At 46.0% G+C, this 20,813-nt stretch overlaps 1 protein-coding gene across 1 annotated transcript in view; it reads left to right on the forward strand.

Annotated features, from left to right (window-relative positions):
* The window catches only part of PRKCH (protein kinase C eta), a 120,772-nt gene that overhangs the window by 92,249 nt on the left and 7,710 nt on the right, over positions 1–20,813 (forward strand). Inside the window, exons 11-12 of the mRNA XM_081861127.1 lie at positions 13,693–13,831; positions 17,033–17,221. Coding sequence (XP_081717253.1) covers positions 13,693–13,831; positions 17,033–17,221 — 328 coding nt within the window. The remainder of the gene's footprint in view (positions 1–13,692; positions 13,832–17,032; positions 17,222–20,813) is intronic.

The following is a 20,813-nucleotide window of genomic DNA, read 5'->3' on the forward strand; positions in this document are numbered from 1 at the left end:
GACATGCGGAGGAGGCAAGAAGCAACAAACAGCAAAGAACAGTCTGGCACAATCTGACATATGGCGCTCTATGCTCAGGTCTCCACACTTGCCATTGTTACACACTTCAGACTTGCCTGATGGCTCAGAGACAGGGCATCTGCAATGCAGGGAGGAGGTGCCGGGTTCAAGTCCTGACATCTCCAGGGAGGGCTGTGATGGGAGGTGCCCAGAGTGGCTCTGGCAACCCGGTCAGGGGGACGATATAGAAATGTTGTTGCTGTTGCTGTTGCTGTTGTTACTTAATGCAAGGCAGATGCGCCTCCACTGAGCTATGACCCATTCCCATATATATTTTAATCTGACCCAAAAAAGAGAGAGAAAATGCAGGGGTGAGATGGCTGTTTTAGTCCAATGCAGAGTTAAGCAAACCCTAATTCTGCACGAGACAGAGGTCATGGTTTGTTTCCATTGGGGTGTAAATTCTTGGCTCCATAGATTCCCATCTGTAAAATGGGCACATTGTTTCCCAGAATCTCTCCATGCTTCATTCCTTCACAGTAAATATATGTGCATTTATACATGTGATTTAACACGCAACTTGCATATTGAAGATTGGATTTACTGTGCTAAAGTTCATTTTCGGCAGGGGATGGCATAGTGGAGGGGGGGGGGAATCTGACCCCCTAGTACCTGAGAAGTGTGATGGTCAGTACTAGGCAAGCTACTTTTCCCTCTGTGATTTGGTTTCCTTCTCTTTCTGCCACCGTTCTGATTTGACTGTTGCCTTGCTCTTTGTGGGTGCTACTGTGGTTAGCTTCTGCGCTTGTGAACTGAAATTAAAGAGGCATACAACATCTGAAGATGTTCAGGGAAGTTTTTAATGTGTGACATTTTAATGTATTTTTAATCTTCGTTGGAAGCCGCCCAGAGTGGCTGGGGAAGCCCAGCTAGATGGGCGGGGTACAAAATAAATTTATTATTATTATTATTATTATTATTATTATTCTTATTCTTATTCTTATTCTTATTCTTATTCTTATTCTTATTCTTATTATTTGCTGGAAGGTACCCCAGGGATCATCTAGTCCAACCCCCTGCAATGCAGGGAACACAGCTAAAGTGATGAGCTGCCCTCTTCCTCAGAGTGTTGTTGGCAGGAGTGACCATTGTTCTTGGATTCCAGCTCCTGTCATCCCAGGCAGGCAGCATGGCCAATACTCAGTGAAGAAGGGATATGGAGGCCCACGTCATTCTTGTCCCCTGCCACACCGGAAATCATACACGGGATTATTCCACCCTGACTAGGAGGATTCCTGCCCATGTTCCTGGAGTCATGAGATTCTTAATCTCAGTGGTTGTGGGTTCGAGTCCCACGCTGGGCAACAGATTCCTGCACTGCAGGGGTGTTGCGCTAGATCAGGCATCCACAACCTTCGGCCCTCCAGCTGTTTTGGACTGCAATTCCCATCATCCCTGACCACTGGTCCTGTTAGCTAGGGATCATGGGAGTTGTAGGCCAAAACATCTGGAGGCTTTTATCTGGGATACACCAAATCTGCTTTGTTTGTGCTGTCATCAATGTGCTTTCGATGGAGGGCTCCAGGTTGCAGATTTGCTTCCTCCCCCATCTACCCCCCCCCCCGCTTGGCATGCATAAAATAGCAGCACTGTTAAGAGCAAATTGGCTCCGTCGTCGGATAGGCTAGAAAAAATTCCAGCAGCTCCGTCCAGTGAGATGAAAGAATCCTCTACATTTCTAGGTTGCTGGTTATTTGGTCAGCAAGAGGTTTGCCCAGTCCGCCTGCCACAGAGGAAGGATTTTCCCCTTCCCGGTTTGTGTCTGTCATACATTCAGTGAAATCGCATCCCCCCCCCCCAGCATTTCTGAGAAATGACTGCGTGTCTGTATGAAAGAACAACGATTTTACGTATATATATATATATATATATATATATATATATATATATATTAATAATATTTATTAAAAATTTTCAAATATAACAGAAAAGAAAAACATCCAGATTTAAGGCCTTATTTTCAATATCATCTTTCCAGGACTTCCCCTCCCCTCCCCCTCTTGTATTCTAATTCTTTCAAATAGATTCAGCAAATTCTTACCCCAAGTTTTAAAATTATTATCATTAACCCAATTTAAAAAATATTTTCCCATCCCCTAAAATCGACCTGTTCCCTTCCACGAGTTCCCCTCTTTAGTATACAATACAGATTAACATAAAAAAATAGATCCAGTTACAGATAGGTAGCCGTGTTGGTCTGCCATAGTCAAAACAAAACAAAACAAATTCCTTCCAGTAGCACCTTAAAGACCAACTAAGTCAGTTCTTGGTATGAGCTTTCGTGTGCATGCACACTTCTTCAGATACACTGAAACAGAAGTTTCCAGACCCTTCTATATAGTGAGAAGGTGCAGCTTCTCTTCTTTCAAGAGAAGCTGCTGAATTACAACTTATCACCAAACTCAAAACCATGGAAAAACCTGGTCTGAACAAAGACCTTGGATTCTTATCTCATTATACATGACAAAGCCATTTTTCTCCTTTCACCTTTTCACCCCTTGCTTTTTCCTGTAAGACCTATTGCAGTCGTTAAGAGTCGTCAACAGGCTCATCACAGCTATCTGCCAATCACCCATTCCCACCACCCTTCTGAGTAATACCCCTCCCCACCTTCTCACTATATAGAAGGGTCTGGAAACTTCTGTTTCAGTGTATCTGAAGAAGTGTGCATGCACACGAAAGCTCATACCAAGAACTGACTTAGTTGGTCTTTAAGGTGCTACTGGAAGGAATTTGTTTTGTTATAAAAAAATAGAAAAAAGAATAAAATGTAATTTAACACCCTTTGGATTCCAAATTTCCCTCCCCCCTTTCCCGGTTGCGTTCCCAATGTCCGTCAATGTCTACTGTTGTCCTGGAGCTCCCACATCTAAGCCATAGTCCTTCACCAGTCCGCTTTGCCGTCTTTTTAATAGTCTTTGCCATCTTTTGGTCATCTTTGATTTCGAATGTCCAATCTTGGAAGGGGTCTATCTTCCAACTTTGTCCAGTTCTTGTTATTCTTGTTGTTCTTGTTGTTCTCTCTTCTCCTCTTTTTTTTCCCCCTGCTCTCCTGCACAAATGTTCTAATTCCGAAAAGCTTGTAATTCCTCTACAGAGGCTTTGTTATTCAGGAACAAAACATTACGTCAAGTCCCTTCCATTCTTCAATAGATAAATCTATTGTCTCCTTTAGTGTGTAGACCTCTGTAGACAAAATAGTGTTCCATTTCTGCAGTTTCCCAGGAGATAAAAAGTCCGATTCAAATTCCATGCCAGCAATACTTGTAATGACCCACAGCTCCTCTAGAGGGATTATAAAAACTCAGTTTCCTTCCCGATCACACCCACCAGTCAAAGTAACTTATTATTCCTTGTTTTAAACAGTTTATATCCAATTTATAACAAATGTAACCAGCAAAGTCCTCATAACAAAGTTCTCTTTTTGTTCTTCAGTTTTGGCAGCTCCTTTGACAGCTGTCAAAACCTCTATTTCTCCTCTCCCGGCGCTCTCACGGATCGCTCCCGGGGTTTTTCGGGGGGGGGGGTTGTATTTTAATTCACATTCCACTTTTCTCCTCCAGCCCAGCTTATAATTTTCCATCGCGAAATTAATAACTTTATCAAAAAAAAAGGTTGCACTCGATCTTAGTTGTCAGGTCCTTTGCTTTAGCTCCTCTACAACAGGGGGGAGGCTGACTTCCTTTTTGCACCTCCCCCGCTCGCTCCGAATTTAAGAAAAAATTTGTTCCCCTTTTTAATCCAAGTTCCAATTACTCACGGGTTATTCTTTTAAGTCCAGATTTTCAATGGAAGAAGTCAGCGCTCTCCGCCAAATGGCATGCGGCTTCACTCGGCAGGGGAAGCGGAGGACTCACAGCACCACCACCCCCGTCACCCGCTCCGTAGCCTTTAAAAAGGCTCCTTCGCGTGGTCAGGGGGCGCAAACAGTGCCCGCCGAGTCACCATGCCCATGGGTTTCAGCGCCCATGGTTTTTGAGGGTCCCCGCGTCGCCGGCACGGTAGAACCCAGCCCCTGCCGAGCAGGCTCCCTCCGGAGCTCGGAGGGAGTCCGCCATTCGGCGATGGCGCCAACCCGGAAGTCCTGATTTTACGTATATTTAAACCGCCACCTTTAGCAGAATGTGGGGTGTGAGTTGCCCCTTCGTTGTTTTAGAAGCCATGGGATGGTTCAAGGCCGGGGTCAGCAAGGTTTACGTTGTCTTGGCCGGTTCACTCCAGCAGAGATCCCTCCGTCGGCCGGATCACACGTGCGCAGCCATGATTTCCGGTGTCTGCGTCAGCGCAGACGTGATTTCTGGCATCTGAGCGTGCACAGACGCTATTTCTGGCACCGCGTAAGCGAGTCCCCACGCTGCGCTGCACCACTTTAGCACAGCGCTCTGGGACTGACCGAGCAGTCGGCTTGGTTTGGCGGTGGCTCGTGGACCGGTTAAACGACCCCCGTGGGCCGCTTGTGGCCCATGGGCCTTAGGTTGCCTACCCCTGGTTCAAGGCATCAGAATTCAAAACAGCCTGGCTGCAAAGATCTGTTGCTGGCGGACAGGCATGCTTTTGAGGAGACTGGGCTCGACTGACAAATGGTTTGTGTAGGTGTGATACAGCTTTGTATATTCATAAGTGGAGAGGTGGGTGGGGTTTTTTGTATTTATTTATTTATTTTTCAAAATTAAAACAAAACATATTACCCAGAAACATATCATCCTTATTCCCTCCCCAATTTTTCCTCCCCCCTCCCACTCAAAACCGACCCACCCCCACCGCCCAACTTCCCTCAGTTCCCTTCTTTGATTTCTCTGAGAATGCTGATTTCTGCATGTTACAAAGTTGTATAGATCCTCAAACTACTTAGCTAATTATTATCAATAAAAAGTTTGTGAATGTTTATTCAAAACCAGCCAAGGAGTCCAGTTCGCTTTGTTGCATCTTCAAATACCCGTATTTTTCACTCTATAAGATGCACCAGACCACAAGACGCACCTAGTTTTTGGAGGAGGAAAACAAGAAAAAAAATATTCTGAATCTCAGAAGCCAGAACAGCAAGAGGGATAGCTGTGCAGTGAAAGCAGCGATCCCTCTTGCTGTTCTGGCTTCTGTGATAGCTGCGCAGCCTGCATCCGCTCCATAAGATGCACACACATTTCCCCTTACTTTTTAGGAGGGGAAAAGTGAGTCTTATAGAGCAAAAAAATACGGTACTTTGTAAAGGGTTCCCATTCATCTTTAAAGTCACAGCTATCCTTGTCCCGTAGCTTATATGTCAGTTTTGCCAGTTCTGCATAGTCCATCATTTTTTCTTGCCATGATTCTTTAGTTGGGGTTTTAGGTGGGTGTTTTTTTAAGAGTCCTTTGAGTGGGACTCTGAGAAGCACATTGCCAGAGATTGTTCGAAGCTAAACTTACTGCTCCCACAAGCCATTGGACGGAGAGCTTAATGGCCACATTTATTTCATCACAGGTAGGCACCATCCCTAACTAGCAGGACCAGTGGTCAGGGATGATGGGAGTTGTACTTCGAGAAACACTAAAGATGGACTTGTCTTCCTATTTCCTCCTTATTTTCCCTAAACTTTGAAATGTTTTTTCTCTCTCCACACCCCCCCCCCCATCTTTTGGTGTAGTTTCAGAATACTTGAAAGAGACAATATGTTGTCTGATAAAAATAGCTTGATGGGTCTGGGTTTGATTACATTTTCCAGGTTGTATGGCTGAAGAAAAAACAAGTTGTTCCGCTGCCAGCTGTCTGAGAACAAACTGGGAAGCTTCTGTCATACCCATGCAAACGTTTGTGTCTTTGCTTTGCTTTCATTACAACAGTAGCTGTAATGGCCATAGCTGTCAACCGTCCCTTATTTGGTGGGAAAGTCCCTTAACCCAGCGCCGTTTCCTGCTGCTGTCCCTTATTGATGATGTCCCTTAAATTTCCCGGGTTTCAAAGGAAGCAGCTTCTCTCCCTCCCTCCCTGCCGGCCAAGGAGGAGGGAGACTCCAACTGTGTTGCTTGGCTGCGTTGCTCACCACTAAGCAGTCTAAGAACGACTGGGGGGTGGAGCTTGCATGCCTTGTGCTGATCAAATCGGCCGCATTGCCTGGGGACTTTGCTCAGCGCTTCCCAGCGGAGAGGTGACGGTGGTTTTCATTGCTGCATCCCCTTTGCCGGGTTGCCGCACTGTGGGAACCACCGCTTGAGGCTTCGTTTGGCTCTGGCTGGGCTTTCTGCCTTTGGCTCAGAGGGGCTCAGAAGTTGAACATACCTGTGCCCAGAAAATCCCTTATTTTGGCTGCTGATCCCTTATTTTGGAGGCTGCTGGTTCCTTATTTTCAAATCTGTAAGTTGACAGCTATGGTAATGGCCTGCTCCACAGAGGGCCTTTATTCCAGATTTGTTAAACATTTCTGCTTCTGGCTCCACCCACGATCAGTTCTGGTCCTCGCCTCTGTCAGAATGTGAATCCCCTGACAGACTACCCTCAAGGGATCTCATCCCCTGGCAGAAATAAGGTTGCCCACATTCATCCTCCCATGTAACATCTTGTTAGAACAGGTTGTACGCTGTAATCACCTTTTTTGTGCAATATTTTTGACAGCAGTCCTTGTGGTTGTTTTTTTTTTTTTTTTTTTTTTTTGCAAACTTGCCCATTCCCCCCAAAACTATCCAACCACATCAACGAAACAAATAGATTCTGCTGCAGTTTCATGCTCCAGTGTTTCGGTCTGGATGCTGTAGTTTGAGCAGTTCGTAATAAATGTGTCGGAATAAGTGCAAGAACCCTTGCAATTGCTTCAACGTGTAGGAATGTTCATTGCAATCCCTCCTCGGCTGCTGCCTTTTCTATGGTGCTCTGTTAAATGGAAAAGGTTTGGGCAGTTGCAACGCTAATATTCCACTCGCTAATGCTAAACAGATATTCCTTTCTTCTCCCTCTCCCTCAGAGGACTCGGGCTGGCCAGTCTTCTCATGACAGCTTAGCAATTTCCTCCTGCGGTATGGAACTTACCACGTTCGCCTTGTCCAAAGTTAGCAACCCAATTATCCAGCAAGCGAGGTTCTTCCAACTGATGAGAATAGAACACAAAAGCCAACAGGGGCAGTCCTGCTTAATTTGGCTCCCTGGATTCACAGCTTCAGGGTCTGTGGTTTGCAAAGGAACATGTGACACCAACCTCTCTCTTCCTCCCTTCTTCCCATAGTCCCTCCTTCCTAGCATCGCTGCTAAAGAATGCCCAAAGCATGCATGCTCCAAACTGCAGAGTGAAATTTAGCCTTGCAGAGCAGATGGCTCCAGCCCACTGCCCGCTGCAACCCAGCACCCTGGAGAGCGTGCTGACCATTAGAACATAAGAAGGGGCATTCGAACATTAGGGAAGGGGGAAGGGCTGTGGCTCAGACTCAGGTGGAATCTACACATATATTAAAAAATATTGTGAAAATGCTTTTTTTTATTAAAAAGATGTTTTAAAAAATATATTGAATCTGTCATTAGCTCACCATCGCCATCTTGTGTCACATTCATATAATGCACAGCAGGTGACGCTGAGGTCTATACCACGGAGCCTAGGATTGTCAATCAGAAGGTCGGCGGTTTGAATCCCTGCGACGGGGTGAGCTCCCATTGCTCGGTCCCTGCTCCTGCCAACTTAGCAATTCGAAAGTGCAAAGTCAAAGTGCAAGTAGATAAATAGGTACCACTCCGGCGGGAAGGTAAATGGCATTTCCGTGCGCTGCTTTGGTTCGCCAGAAGCGGCTTAGTCATGCTGGCCACATGACCCGGAAGTTGTACGCCGGTTCCCTTGGCCAATAAAGCGAGAAGAGCACCGCAACCCCAGAGTCGTCCGCGACTGAACTTAACGGTCAGGGGTCCCTTTACCTTTACTAGCTGAGTGCTCAGTATGACCTTCCAGTTTGATTGGGTCTCGCAATTAGGAGGCAGCTGTGCTTCTACTTAATATATATGTATGTGTGTGTTTATTTATTTGCAAAATCTATACACTGATTGGTTTTTGTAAAAACAAACAAACCTCTAAGTGGTTTACAAAGAGAACAAAACAATAGAATTATATGCAAAAAACCATAACAGTTAATCTTTCGATCATTCAAAACATAAAATCAACAATAAACTAACAACAGGATTAAAACATACATCCACATTCTACACATGTGGCTAAAGTAAGGTAAAGGGACCCCTGACCATTAGGTCCGGTTGTGACTGACTCTGGGGCTGCGGTGCTCATCTCGCTTTATTGGCTGAGGGAGCCAGCGAACAGCTTCCAGGTCATGTGGATAGGCTTGTCTAAACAAAAATGTTTTTAGCAGGTGCCAAAAAGAGTACAGTGAAACTTCATGCTTGACTTCAATAGGCAGGGAGTTCCGGAGGAACTAAAATATTGGTTTCTTACAGATGTTTGAATGGGTGTTACATGGCACCTTTAACAGTGCCAGTTCCGTGATCGAAGAGATCAAGTGGGCATATATTGGGTATGGCGAACTTGCAGGCAAACTGAACCCATTTTTTTTAATAGGGTTGAGGGTCATTCCATCTCCCTGCTGAAGCAATATAGGAGTTTTATATCCATGGAGCTTTATGCTATCCTAGGGTTGCCATATTTTGAAGAGCAAAAAAAGAAGACACATTTGCCCTCCTCTGCTTTTAACTACAGATTGTTATGATGATCTATCATTTAAAATACACCTACTATATGTAGGCTATAGAACAGCAAACTTGTGGGTCAGCAAACTTTTTCAGCAGGGGGCTGGTCCACTGTCCCTCAGACCTTGTGGGAGGCCGGACTATATTTTTTTTTTGGGGGGGGGAATGAATGAATTCCTATGCCCCACAAATAACCAAGAGATGCATTTTAAATAAAAGGACACATTCTACTCATGTAAAAACATTGTTTCAGCATAATAATAATAATAATAATAATAATAATAATAATAATAATTATTTAAGATGCTGTTCTGTTGTGATTCTCTGCTGCAGACAAATTTAGCCGGGTGCCTTAGATCGAAGTCTAATGCAGTAGAAAAAGTTTCTTGGGTTACTGCAAACAAAAAAAACCAAGCTAAAAAATCATTTTTTTTGCCAAATTTTGTGCCAAATTTGCACCCAGACCTGGAAAGGAGGATGTGTCCTGGAAAAGGAGGACATATTTCTGCCCAGCACTGAGCCTCTCCCCAGAACCAGAGCACAGAGGCCATTTCATACAGCGAAGAAATAAGAGCGAGCAGTCCAGGAAAGGGAACGAATTCTAGTTCTTCCAGAAGCACAGGGGAGGTATCTGAAGATGAATGGGAGCCAGTGTTTCCGTTGTCATGGCAACAGGCAAGAAGCAGAGACAGGCCTTAGGCTGGCTGTGTTTTGCCCTTTTCAGAGAGAAGGCGAGTGATGCCAAGCCGGACTAGAGGTCTCAGGTGCATCACCTAAGCGAGCCTTGAAGCAAAGTCTCCCAGAGGCTCATGTGTCAGGAAGGAGATGGTGAAAGTTAAGAGAATGACAAAGCCAAACGGATAGGTACCCAAAAGAACTGGAGGGGGTAGGGGAGAGAAAACAAAGTGATCGAAAGAGGAAGGAAATTTTGGGAGCTGTAGTTTGTTGAGGGGGAATAATAGTTAGGAGACCCTGTATTCTCCATCACAGAGCTCCCGGGGAAGGGGGACTGATTGTTAAACCACTCTGGGAGTTATAGCTCTGTGAGCGGGACTTGGGGGTCTCTTAACATCCAGCGACACTTCCCAGAATCCTTTGGGGGAAGCCACGCTTTTTTTAAAGTTACATGAGTAACTTTAACATGAGGAAGCTTAACGTGAGTCCACAGTGTGATGCAGCAGCAAAAAAGCTAACGCTATTTTAGGCTGCATCAACCAAAGTATAGTCTCCAGATCAAGGGAAGTAATAGTATAACTCTGTTCTGCCTTGGTCAGCCCACAGTTCCCAGGATTATTTGAGGTAAGCCATTCACTGTTTAAAGTGGTATGATACTGCCTTAAACAGTATACAGTAAAAAGGTAAAGGACCCCTGGACGGTTAAGTCCAGTCGAAGGCGACTATGGGGTTGCGGTGCTCATCTCACTTCCAGGCCAGCGTTTGTCCACAGACAGCTTTCCGGCTCATGTGGCCAGCATGACTAAACCACTTCTGGCGCAACAGAAGACAGTGACAGAAACCAGAGCGCACAGAAACACCGTTTACCTTCCCGCCGCAGTGGTACCTATTTATCTATTTGTGCTGGTTATCCAGTGATAGCCAAACTTGGCCCTCCAGCTGTTTTGGGACTACAACTCCCATCATCCCTAGCTAACAGAACCAGTGGTCAGGGATGATGGGAATTGTAGTCCCAAAACAGCTGGAGGGCCAAGTTTGGTTATGCTTTCGAACTGCTAGGTTGCTAGGGTTGCCATATTTCAACAAGTGAAAATCCAAACACAAAAGTTGCCGAGCTTTTTTTTTGGGGGGGGGGACACTGCTTCTGACTGCGGTATTCTGTGTATGGCATATGCAAATTCCAGGTGTTCGGCAACCCTAAGGTTGGCAGAAGCTGGGACAGAGCAACGGGAGCTTACTACCATTGAGTGGATTCGAACTGCCAACCTTCCGATCAAGAATGTGGCTCTCAAGTTAAGAATTCTTCTCCCCGCCCTATGGCAATGTGGAGCAGGGAGCAAGTGAGATCACTCCAGTCAGGAGTGGGTGACGATTAACCCCTTGAAATTTCAGGTGCAGAGGAGCTATTTTCCCTGTTCCCAGTTCTATAGGGTTGTAGTCGTGGTTTTAAAATTTGCCTCTCGGAACAGACTGTCACAACAAATAAGCTAAAAAAGGAACAACAAACTAAAAATGACTGCAGTGCAGCTTTAGAAAAAAGCCTCCCCAAACATTTTGCTATTGGAAACTTTATCTGTGAGCAAGGCTTGAACCAGATGACTTACTGGGAAAAATTTCTTTCCCCCTTCCCTCCCCAGACGTAATGTATTGACTGGGGAGGTAATGTTGGTCTTCTTTTACTTGTCATTAAGATCTGTTTCTCTTTTTCCTTGTTCCTTGTTCCTTCTCTTTCGAATTACTGACTCTGCTTGGTTCTTCTCCCCTTTTACATCTTCTGCTAGTAGTTATTTGTCTCCTGCCTGGGAATGTTTTCCAACCTCACTGCCTAAAGTCGGATCCCATTTCTCTTTTCCTCTTCCTGAGATTGCAGCGGAGGTCTCATTCACACATAGCGCAAGGAGGCCACTTTAAACAACTACGGCTATAGTTTACCTCCACAGTGCTACAATTCCCAAAAGAGGAGCCATTAATGGATGCTGGGTTTTTGCTGACGTTTTTATGTATAAAGTGCTTCCCATCACATTTGCTTTTTGGCAGATGACACAACTTTGATGGCAGAAAGTGAGGAGGAATTAAAGAACCTTTTAACAAGGGTGAAAAGGGAGAGCGCAAAATATGGTCTGAAGCTCAACATCAAAAAAACTAAGATCATGGCCACTGGGCCCATCACCTCCTGGCAAATAGAAGGGGAAGAAATGGAGGCAGTGAGAGATTTTACTTTCTCGGGCTCCTTGATCACTGCAGATGGTGACAGCAGTCATGAAATTAAAAGACGCCTGCTTCCTGGGAGAAAAGCAATGATAAACCTAGACAGCATCTTAAAAAGCAGAGACATCACCTTGCCAACAAAGGTCCGTATAGTTAAAGCTATGGTTTTCCCAGTAGTGATGTATGGAAGTGAGAGCTGGACCATAAAGAAGGCTGCTTTTGAATTATGGTGCTGAGAGTCCCATGGACTGCAAGAAGATCAAACGTATCCATTCTGAAGGAAATCAGCCCTCAGTGCTCACTGGAAGGACAGATCCTGAAGCTGAGGCTCCAATACTTTGGCCACCTGATGAGAAGAGAAGACTCCCTGGAAAAGAACCTGATGTTGGGGAAGATTGAGGGCACAAGGAGAAGGGGAAGACAGAGGACGAGATGGTTGGGCAGTGTTCTCGAAGCTACAAACATGAGTCTGACCAAGCTGTGGGAGGCAGTGGAAGACAGGAGTGCCTGGCATGCTCTGGTCCATGGGCTCACGAAGAGTCGGATACGACTAAACAACAACATTATAGGGATCAATGGTTCTTCCCAAATGACAGTGACTCAAAGAACACAATAGGTGCTATTCAACTGAAGTTTACTCAGATCAGACTTACTGAAATGCATGGCCCTAAGTTACTCATCTCTGTTGATTTCAGAGGGTCTACTCTGAGTAAAGTTGAGTACCCACCTGCATGATATTCATGTGACTCATGACAGGATCAGTGGTTCCCACTGTGGGCAGTGCCCCTCTTCTGGGGGGGGGTTACCTGGGGAGGGTATTAAGAGGCAAGGGGGCACCAGGGGGAGCTGTAAATAACTATGACTCTGAAAAGTGGATATTGCTGGATCAAGTCCATCATTTTTGTTGAATTAAACTAAATAGTTTTAACTGGATTTTGAATAAATGTGTAATCAGTGGTCACTGTTTTGAATTTTATTGTGTTTTTTATCTTCCTTGGTGGGTCAAACTGCTATTTTGAATGATGCTTTTTAGGGAGTGGGGTAGGGGGCACTGGGCAGATCTGAAAAGATTTGGGAACCACCGGTCTGGATGATATGGGGAGGGTAGGGGGAACCACTGAAAACAGAATTTGTGGTAGCATCTATGCTGGGTGTGTGGGTGTGTGTGTGTAATTAAATTTTTGGTTTTACAATTTAAAATACTCATTTAAACATCCTTAAAATATCAATGATTTCCCTCCTTCTCTTCCCATAGTTCATTTTACATATCATAAAAATCCCTGCATATTTTACAAAAACTAAACCATGCAGTATTCCATTATTACATCCACCAAAACTTATTTGCACTGTTGAATTTATCTTAATGCTGCCCACGTTTTCAAGTGTACACAATTTCCCCCATGTATTCAATAAACGTCTCCCAATCTTCTCTAAACGTATGTTCTTCTTGTTCTCTTATTCTGTATGTTAAATCTGCAAGCTGCGCATATTCCGTCAGCTTAAGTTGCCATTCTTCTTTGGTTGGGACCTCGCTCGTTTTCCATTTTGGGGCTAACAAAACACAAGCCACAGTAGTGGCTTACATAAATAACTTTTTTTGTTGGTGTTGATCTTCAACTTGTTGTCACACTTCCTTTTTGTCTCAATTTACCACCTGCAAGGTGGGACGCGGCTGGCGCTGTGGGTTAAACCACAGAGCCTAGGACTTGCCGCTCAGAAGGTCGGCAGTTCAAATCCCCGTGACGGGGTGAGCTCCCGTTGCTTGGTCCCTGCTCCTGCCAACCTAGCAGTTCAAAAGCACATCAAAATGCAAGTAGATAAATAGGTACCACTCTGGTGGGAAGGTAAACGGCATTTCCGTTTACCTTCATTTCATTTCATTTCATTTCATTTCATTTCCGTGCGCTGCTCTGGTTCGCCAGAAGCGGCTTATTCATGCTGGCCACATGACCCGGAAGCTGTACGCCGGCTCCCTCGGCCTATAGAGCAAGATGAGCGCCGCAACCCCAGAGTCATCCACGACTGGACCTACCTAAAGGTTGGGGTCCTTTTACCTTTACCTTTTACCACCTGCAAACTGATGTGTGTCTCCATTGTTGCAGGGATCTGAAGCTGGACAATGTGTTGCTCGATCACGAGGGCCATTGCAAGCTGGCTGACTTTGGGATGTGTAAAGAAGGAATCCGCGACGGGGTCACCACGGCGACCTTCTGTGGAACACCTGACTACATCGCCCCAGAGGTACAGGAAAGATGTCGCCAGGGCAAGAGCTTTGCTTTTTCAAACCCTGCATTCCCCCACCAGGCTCGGCTCGGCAGTGCAGAAACCGAGCTAGGCCAGGTTATGTTGCAGAATAAATCATTCCAAATTAGAAATATTTGCACAGTATTTGCGAGGCGTTTGGATATATGCTTGCACAGGGTTTACATATGTAGTTGCCTCAAAGCCACGAGACTCTTCTGCATGCAGCATGGGTGTTGTTCTGCCAACAGGGCAACGGTTCTGTGCATGCACCTAGAAGCTCACCCAGAAGCTCATGCCGATAAAGCAGTGTGCATGAATAATGAACATCTGCAGATGGGAGTGCATGAGCTGATGTGGAAAAAAACCCTACACAATGGTTGTGCCTCAGCAAGGGCCAATATGTTCCCTATCAGTACAGTTGTACCTTGTGTTAAGTTGTGGGTGAACATATCAGACAACACAGCGATTCTTCAAACAGCTCTTGTTTATTCACAGGCCAGAACAGAACTGAACTGAAGGGTTCAGTCAGCCTGCTTATATAGAGCTCCAGTACAACGTAACTGTAACAATTTCCAAAAACTATCCAATCACTGAACGTCACTTTCGATCCCTTATTTGCATAACTATCTACAGTATCCCCCTGCTGGCCCAGGGAGAGAACCTCAGTACATAACACCTTGGATCTCAAACGCCTTGGCTCCCAAACAAATCGGCTCCTGAACGATGGAAACCCAGAAGCGAGTGTTCTGGTTTCCGAACAATTTTCAGAAGCCAAACGTCTGGCGCGGCTTCCGATTGGCTGCAAGATGCTCCTGCAGCCAATCAGAAGCTGCACCTTGGTTTTAGAATGGTTTCGGGAGTCGAATGGACTCCCGGAACGCATTCTGTTCGAGAACCAAGGTACGACTGTATCTGTGTGAATTTGTATCAAATGCATCCTGTGCCCCCATTTTGCGCCGGTACCTCTAGATCAAGTCTATAGTATTCTCATTGAACATTTCAGGGTTTTCTTTATGTCCCGTCTATGTTAAACTTGCTTTTTCATCGTACACGCATGCATCTGTCGTGCTCCTCTTGGTTTCTGAGCACTTGGTGATTTGCAGCCAATTGTGAGATGGGTGATAGGAAGGTTCTTTCTGTGAGATTAGCCATGCAATGGCTCATTCACAGATCCAAGTACCGTATTTTTCGCACCATAGGGCGCACCTAGTTTTTAGACGGGGAAATCAATAAAAAAAATATCCCCCCCCAGCCCCAAAGAGCAGCGTACAGGCTGCACACAACCTCTCCCTGCCGGAGAGGCACAAGCCAAGGCAGCGAGCAGGATGGATCCCGCTCGCTGCTTTGGCTTCCTCTTTTGGCCCGCGCAATCCCTCCTGCCAGGAGAGGCTGCGTGGAGCTAAAGAAGCCATAGCCCCCTGCAGCCTCTCCCTGCTGGAGGGGTTGTGCGCGGCTATGTCACAAGCCTGCATTCGCTCCATAGGACACATACACATTGCCCCTCCATTTTTGGAGGGGGGAAACTGCGTCCAATAGAGCGAAAAATACGGTAGTTTCTGAACGGCTTTATTTCTGAATAAGTAACTTCACTGTGAAGAACCCACACTCTGAAGAAGTGTGCATGCCCACCAAAGCTCATACCATACCAATAACAAACTTAGTTGGTCTCTAAGGTGCTACTGGAAGGAATATTTTTTATTTTGTTTCACAGAATACAAAACTGACTTATGTCCAACAACCAAATTTTACAGCTTTCAGCTTTTCAGCTAGCATTCCTTGAATGTGTTTAGAATTCTTACGTGTGTCTGTTGACTAACTCCCAACAATACCATACCAGACGTTTTCCTTAAATTCAAGGAGCCATACTTCAGTCAATCAAAATTACTCTACGGCACGTTGGGGGAACCAAACTAAGCAAGTCCTTCAAGGATCCTAGTTTTCTTCCATCACATCTTGTCATAAGTCGTTGCTTGATGCTGCACTCATCCCATGGTGACCAGGCAAATGTGAACCAGGACTTGATTGCTTGACATTTGTGCGGGTTGGAGAATGCTGTACTCGAAATTCCATCACACTGGAAAGGATTTTGATCATGCGACATGTGTTAATTAGCTGGCCAATGCCAGAATGTCTGTGCTGTCTATGACTGTCCTTGCAAATCAGTCCCTTCAGGCAATAATACAATCATCTCAGCAATTATTGCCCATTTGCTACTGTAAGAGGTTAAAGGTGTGCCTGTTTAACATATATTTAATCTACCAATGCAACTTGTTTTATCTGCTTGCCATTCAATTCCCACCTGCCAGCCAAGATTTCACTTCCTGCATCTGAAGAAGTGAGTCTATGAAAGCTTATTCCATAGTTCAGTTGGCAAAACCATGGCACTCTTAATCTCAGGGTTGTGGATTTGAGTCCCACGGTGGGCACTGCAGGGAGTTGGACTAGATGATCCTTGTGGTCCCTTCCAACAATTCTATGACCCTAATACATTTATTAGGTTCTGCTTGACTCCTTGTGATTGCTTGTGGCAGCTAGGCTGGTGACTGGGAGCGGCCGCCGGGACCACATCACACCGGTCTTGAGAGATCTGCACTGGCTCCCAGTACGTTTCCGAGCACAATTCAAAGTGTTGGTGCTGAGCTTTAAAGCCCTAAACCGCCTCCATCCAGTATACCTGAAGGAGCGTCTCCACCCCCATCATTCAGCCCGGACGCTGAGGTCCAGCGCTGAGGGCCTTCTGGCAGTTCTCTCACTGTGAGAAGTGAGGTTACAGGGAACCAGGCAGAGGGCCTTCTCAGTAGTGGCGCCCACCCTGTGGAACGCCCTCCCACCAGATGTCAAGGAAATAAGCAGCTATCTTATTTTAAAAAGACATCTGAAGGCAGCCCTGTTTAGGGAAGTTTTTTAATATAATGCTGTATTGTTTTTAACACTCGATTGGGAGCTGCCCAGAGTTGCTGGGAAAACTCAGCCAGATAGGCAGGGAATAATAATAATAATAATAATAATAATAATAATAATAATATAAGCTGCAAGAGCCTAACATGGCTGCTCTTTCAATTATGAAATCTCACTGGGCTTTGATCTGTGATCTTTCACATACACATGCCATCACTCGGCGTTGCAGTCCTCAACAGGCAAGGAATAAGAATGACTGGATAGCATTGTTGATTTTGACTCCTGCTCATCTCACGGCAGATTTTACAAGAGATGCTGTATGGTCCTGACGTCGACTGGTGGGCAATGGGAGTGCTGCTCTACGAGATGCTCTGTGGCCACGCTCCCTTCGAAGCTGAAAACGAAGATGACCTCTTTGAGGCCATCCTTAAGGATGAAATCTCCTACCCGTCTTGGCTCCCAGAAGATGCTGTTTCAATTCTGAAGGCCGTATGTATACACTTGTCTTGTTTGCACAACTTCCCTCTGACTTACATCTTTTGCTAAACAGTAAGGGACGCGGGTGGCGCTGTGGGTTAAACCACAGAGCCTAGAACTTGCCGAACAGAAGGTCGGCGGTTTGAATCCCCATGACGGGGTGAGCTCCCGTTGCTCGGTCCCTGCTCCTGCCCACCTAGCAGTTCGAAAGCATGTCAAAGTGCAAGTAGATAAATAGGTACCGCTCCAGCGGGAAGGTAAATGGTGTTTCTGTGTGCTGCTCTAGTTCTCCAGAAGCAGCTTAGTCATTCTGGCCACATGACCAGGAAGCTGTACGCCAGCTCCCTTGGCCAATAAAGCGAGATGAGCGCCGCAACCCCAGAGTCGGTCACAACTGGACCTAATGATCAGGGGTCCCTTTACCTTTACCTTTAAGAGTCGGTAGGAATTTTAAAATATCCCCGTTCACCCAGGTATTTGCAGAGGAGGGCAACCAAGACAATAAAGGGTCTGGAAACCAAGCCTGATGAGGAACGGTTGAGGGAGCTGGGGAGATTTTGCTTGAAGAGAAGACGGAGAGATGATGGAACAGCCATCTTCAAATATCTGAAGGGCTGTCACATGGAAGATGGAGCAAGCTGGTTTTCTGCTGCTCCAGATGGTAGGATCCGAACCAATGGATTCAAATGACAGAAAAGCAGATTCCAACTAAACATTAGGGAGAACTTTCCAATGGTAAGAGCTGTTCAGCAGCAGAACAGACTCCCTCAAAGGTGGTGGGCTCTCCTTCCTTGGAGGTTTTTAAGCAGAGGTTGGATGGGCATCTGTCAGGGATGCGTTAGCTGAGATTCCTGTCTTGCAGAGGGGTTAGACCAGATGACTCTCAGGGTCCCTTCCAACTCTACAATTTTCTATGATTCTGTGATTCTGTTAAAGATACTGTTCCTGGCAACCTTGGAAATACCAGCTGTGGGGGATATATGGCTGTTTCAAAATGTTCTCAGCTGTTGTCATTGTTTCGATTCTTTAAAATTGGATTGTTTTGCTCCTTGGGTAGTTCATCTGGGCGAATGGGCCATGGTCCCACCAGTCTCAGTCTGTCCCCAGCCAACCCTACCTTCCTTGTTTACAAATGGTCAGTATGTGGCTCTCTGCCTGTCACTGCCTGTGTCTCCATCTAATGCAGATCTTCCCTGCCTTTTGCCCTGTCGGTCCCAGTGGGAACAAGCCACTACTGGGCCATAAATGTTGAGTTCACAAGTATTGTCTCTCACAGCTACCCAAAAGGGGAGTGGGGCCAGAAAGGCAGGAGGAGAAGCATAGAATTGGAATGGACCAAGAGGATCACCTAGTCTAAGGTTACCAGATTTTTTTCAAAGAATCCTTGAAAAGAGAAAATAAAATATCAGAATATATTTTTTTTAAGAAGTAATATCTTCTCTTCTGTGGTCTCCTCTGTCACACGGCCCTCCTCTGGGCCCTCGCCTGCTCTCTTGGAGCGCTACGCTGCCGTGGAGTAGGCTCGGGTTGGGCCTGGGCTCGACCACATGTCCTTGCCCTCCCGGTGCTCTCCTACCTCTCCTCTCCGTTGGTGATGGCAACGGCGTGGCAAGGTCGGAGCTCCCCTCTTTTTTCTCCTTCCTCTTTCTCTCTCTTCCTTCTCCTTCTCCTCTCCTCCTTCTCCCTGCGTCGGCTCCAGGGTTTTTACTGGCCCCGGAGCGCTGCTGGGCAGTCGGCCGGGTGGCTGGGCACTCTCACTCCTGGCTCGATTTGGGTCATGGGGGGGTCAGCGGTTTCCCCCAGTTGATGTGCCGGTGTCCCCGGTTCCCCCTTGGCAGCGGCAGCGGCAGTGGGAGTCTCAGCAGCCCGGAGCCAGCCTGGTAGCGCAGTTCGCTCTGGCTGGCTTCAGGAGCAGCTCGCTGCCGTGGCGCCTGCCATTTTGCCTCGCTGGAAGTCCCCATATGATGTGTCTTGTGCTGTTGAACCAATCACGCAACATTCATTCCCTACTAATAAATCTACAACACTCAAAATATAAACCCAGGGACATTAAATGAAATCCGGGGACATTCCGGGGACGGATTTTGTCCGGGGACAGATTTGTAAATCCAGGGACTGTCCCCGGGAAACGGGGACGTCTGGTAACCATAACCTAGTCCAACCCCCAGGAATGCAGGAATCTTTTGCCCAACATGGGACTCACAATCCTGAGATTAAGAGTCTTATGCTCCACCGACTGAGATATTCCAAAAGACAAGTCTGCAGTTCCAAGTTTGCTGTCCCTTGGAAGGCAACCTCCTTCCCTTGGGCAGCAGAGCTGCTTCCTCTGAGGAGCCATCTGACTTTCTCCAGATTCCTCTTTGTGTGGAAGTCTTAGAAGGTCACTTCTCTTCCTGGAATGTTCCTGAGAACATTCTTTAGCAGGAAAGTGGCAGTGACCTATAATGCACAAGGGGGAAAACTGAGCAAGGTTCCCAAAATCCCTCCCTCGCTCTGGCTTCAGTTATTTGTTTCTGACGAACAATTTATTGTCAGCTTTCCAAGGCAAATAACATTTCCAAACAATAGAATAATCACTGGCCACTGTAAAAACAGGATGCTGGACTAGATCGGTGATAGGCCTGAGCCAACAGGTTTCTTCTTATGTTCTTATAAAAGAATCTGAACACCGATAGCCTACAAATCAATATGGCTAACTTGGGGTTGTCATATTTCAAAATGTAAAAACCAGGACACCCTGAAAGTTCTTAAGCTTTTTTAAATGAAGACCCCAAAATTGTTTTGGAGCTTTTTAAGGCATTTTCGGCACAATTTAACCCCCACTGCCAATTTTCTGGGACATTTGCCCGATTTCCGAAACATAATCCAGGACACCATTTTTGAAGGCAAATTCCAGGACATGTCTTGTAAAATCAGGACATATGGCAGCCCTAGGCTAACTTAACCCAACAACACTCTCCTCCCATCACACACAAATAAATCTTACTAAAGACAACCAACCATGCTCTGGGCTCCCCAACCAAGGAAATATAACAAACGAATAGAAAGAGAACCCACCCAAGTGATGCTGACATAACCCCCCCCCAACACACACACTAAGTAAATAATGTAAGTTTTACCACCCCACCTCCTACCCCTTCTCTCCCCTTTTTCCTCCTCCTTCCCCAACAATATTCTGTTCACAACACTAATGTTTCATATAAAATGTAACTGATCTGTAGAAAGGACTCTACAACCTGAAAAAGAGACAATGCATGTACAGTGGTACCTCGGGATGCGAACGGGATCTGTTCCAGAGCCCTGTTCACATCCTGAACGGAACGTAAGACGCGACAGTGCATCTGTGCATGCGCGGGTTGAGTTTTGGCGCTTCCGTGCATGTGTGTGACGTCATTTTCAGTGTCTGCGCATGCACGAGCAACGAAACCTGGAAGTAATGCGCTCCGTTACTTCCGGGTTGCTGCGGAGCGCAACTCGAAAGCACTCAGCCTGAAGCACATTTAACCCGAGGAATGACTGTACAGTACTCTTGTAAACAAAGAAAAGCTTTCATATTTTTTTTCTTTTTAAAAGAATCTGACGGAGCATATGTCCATATTTTAAA

This window comes from Podarcis erhardii (assembly GCF_964252035.2).
Source record: "Podarcis erhardii genome assembly, chromosome: 1".
In the NCBI taxonomy this organism is placed as follows: Eukaryota; Metazoa; Chordata; class Lepidosauria; order Squamata; family Lacertidae; genus Podarcis; species Podarcis erhardii.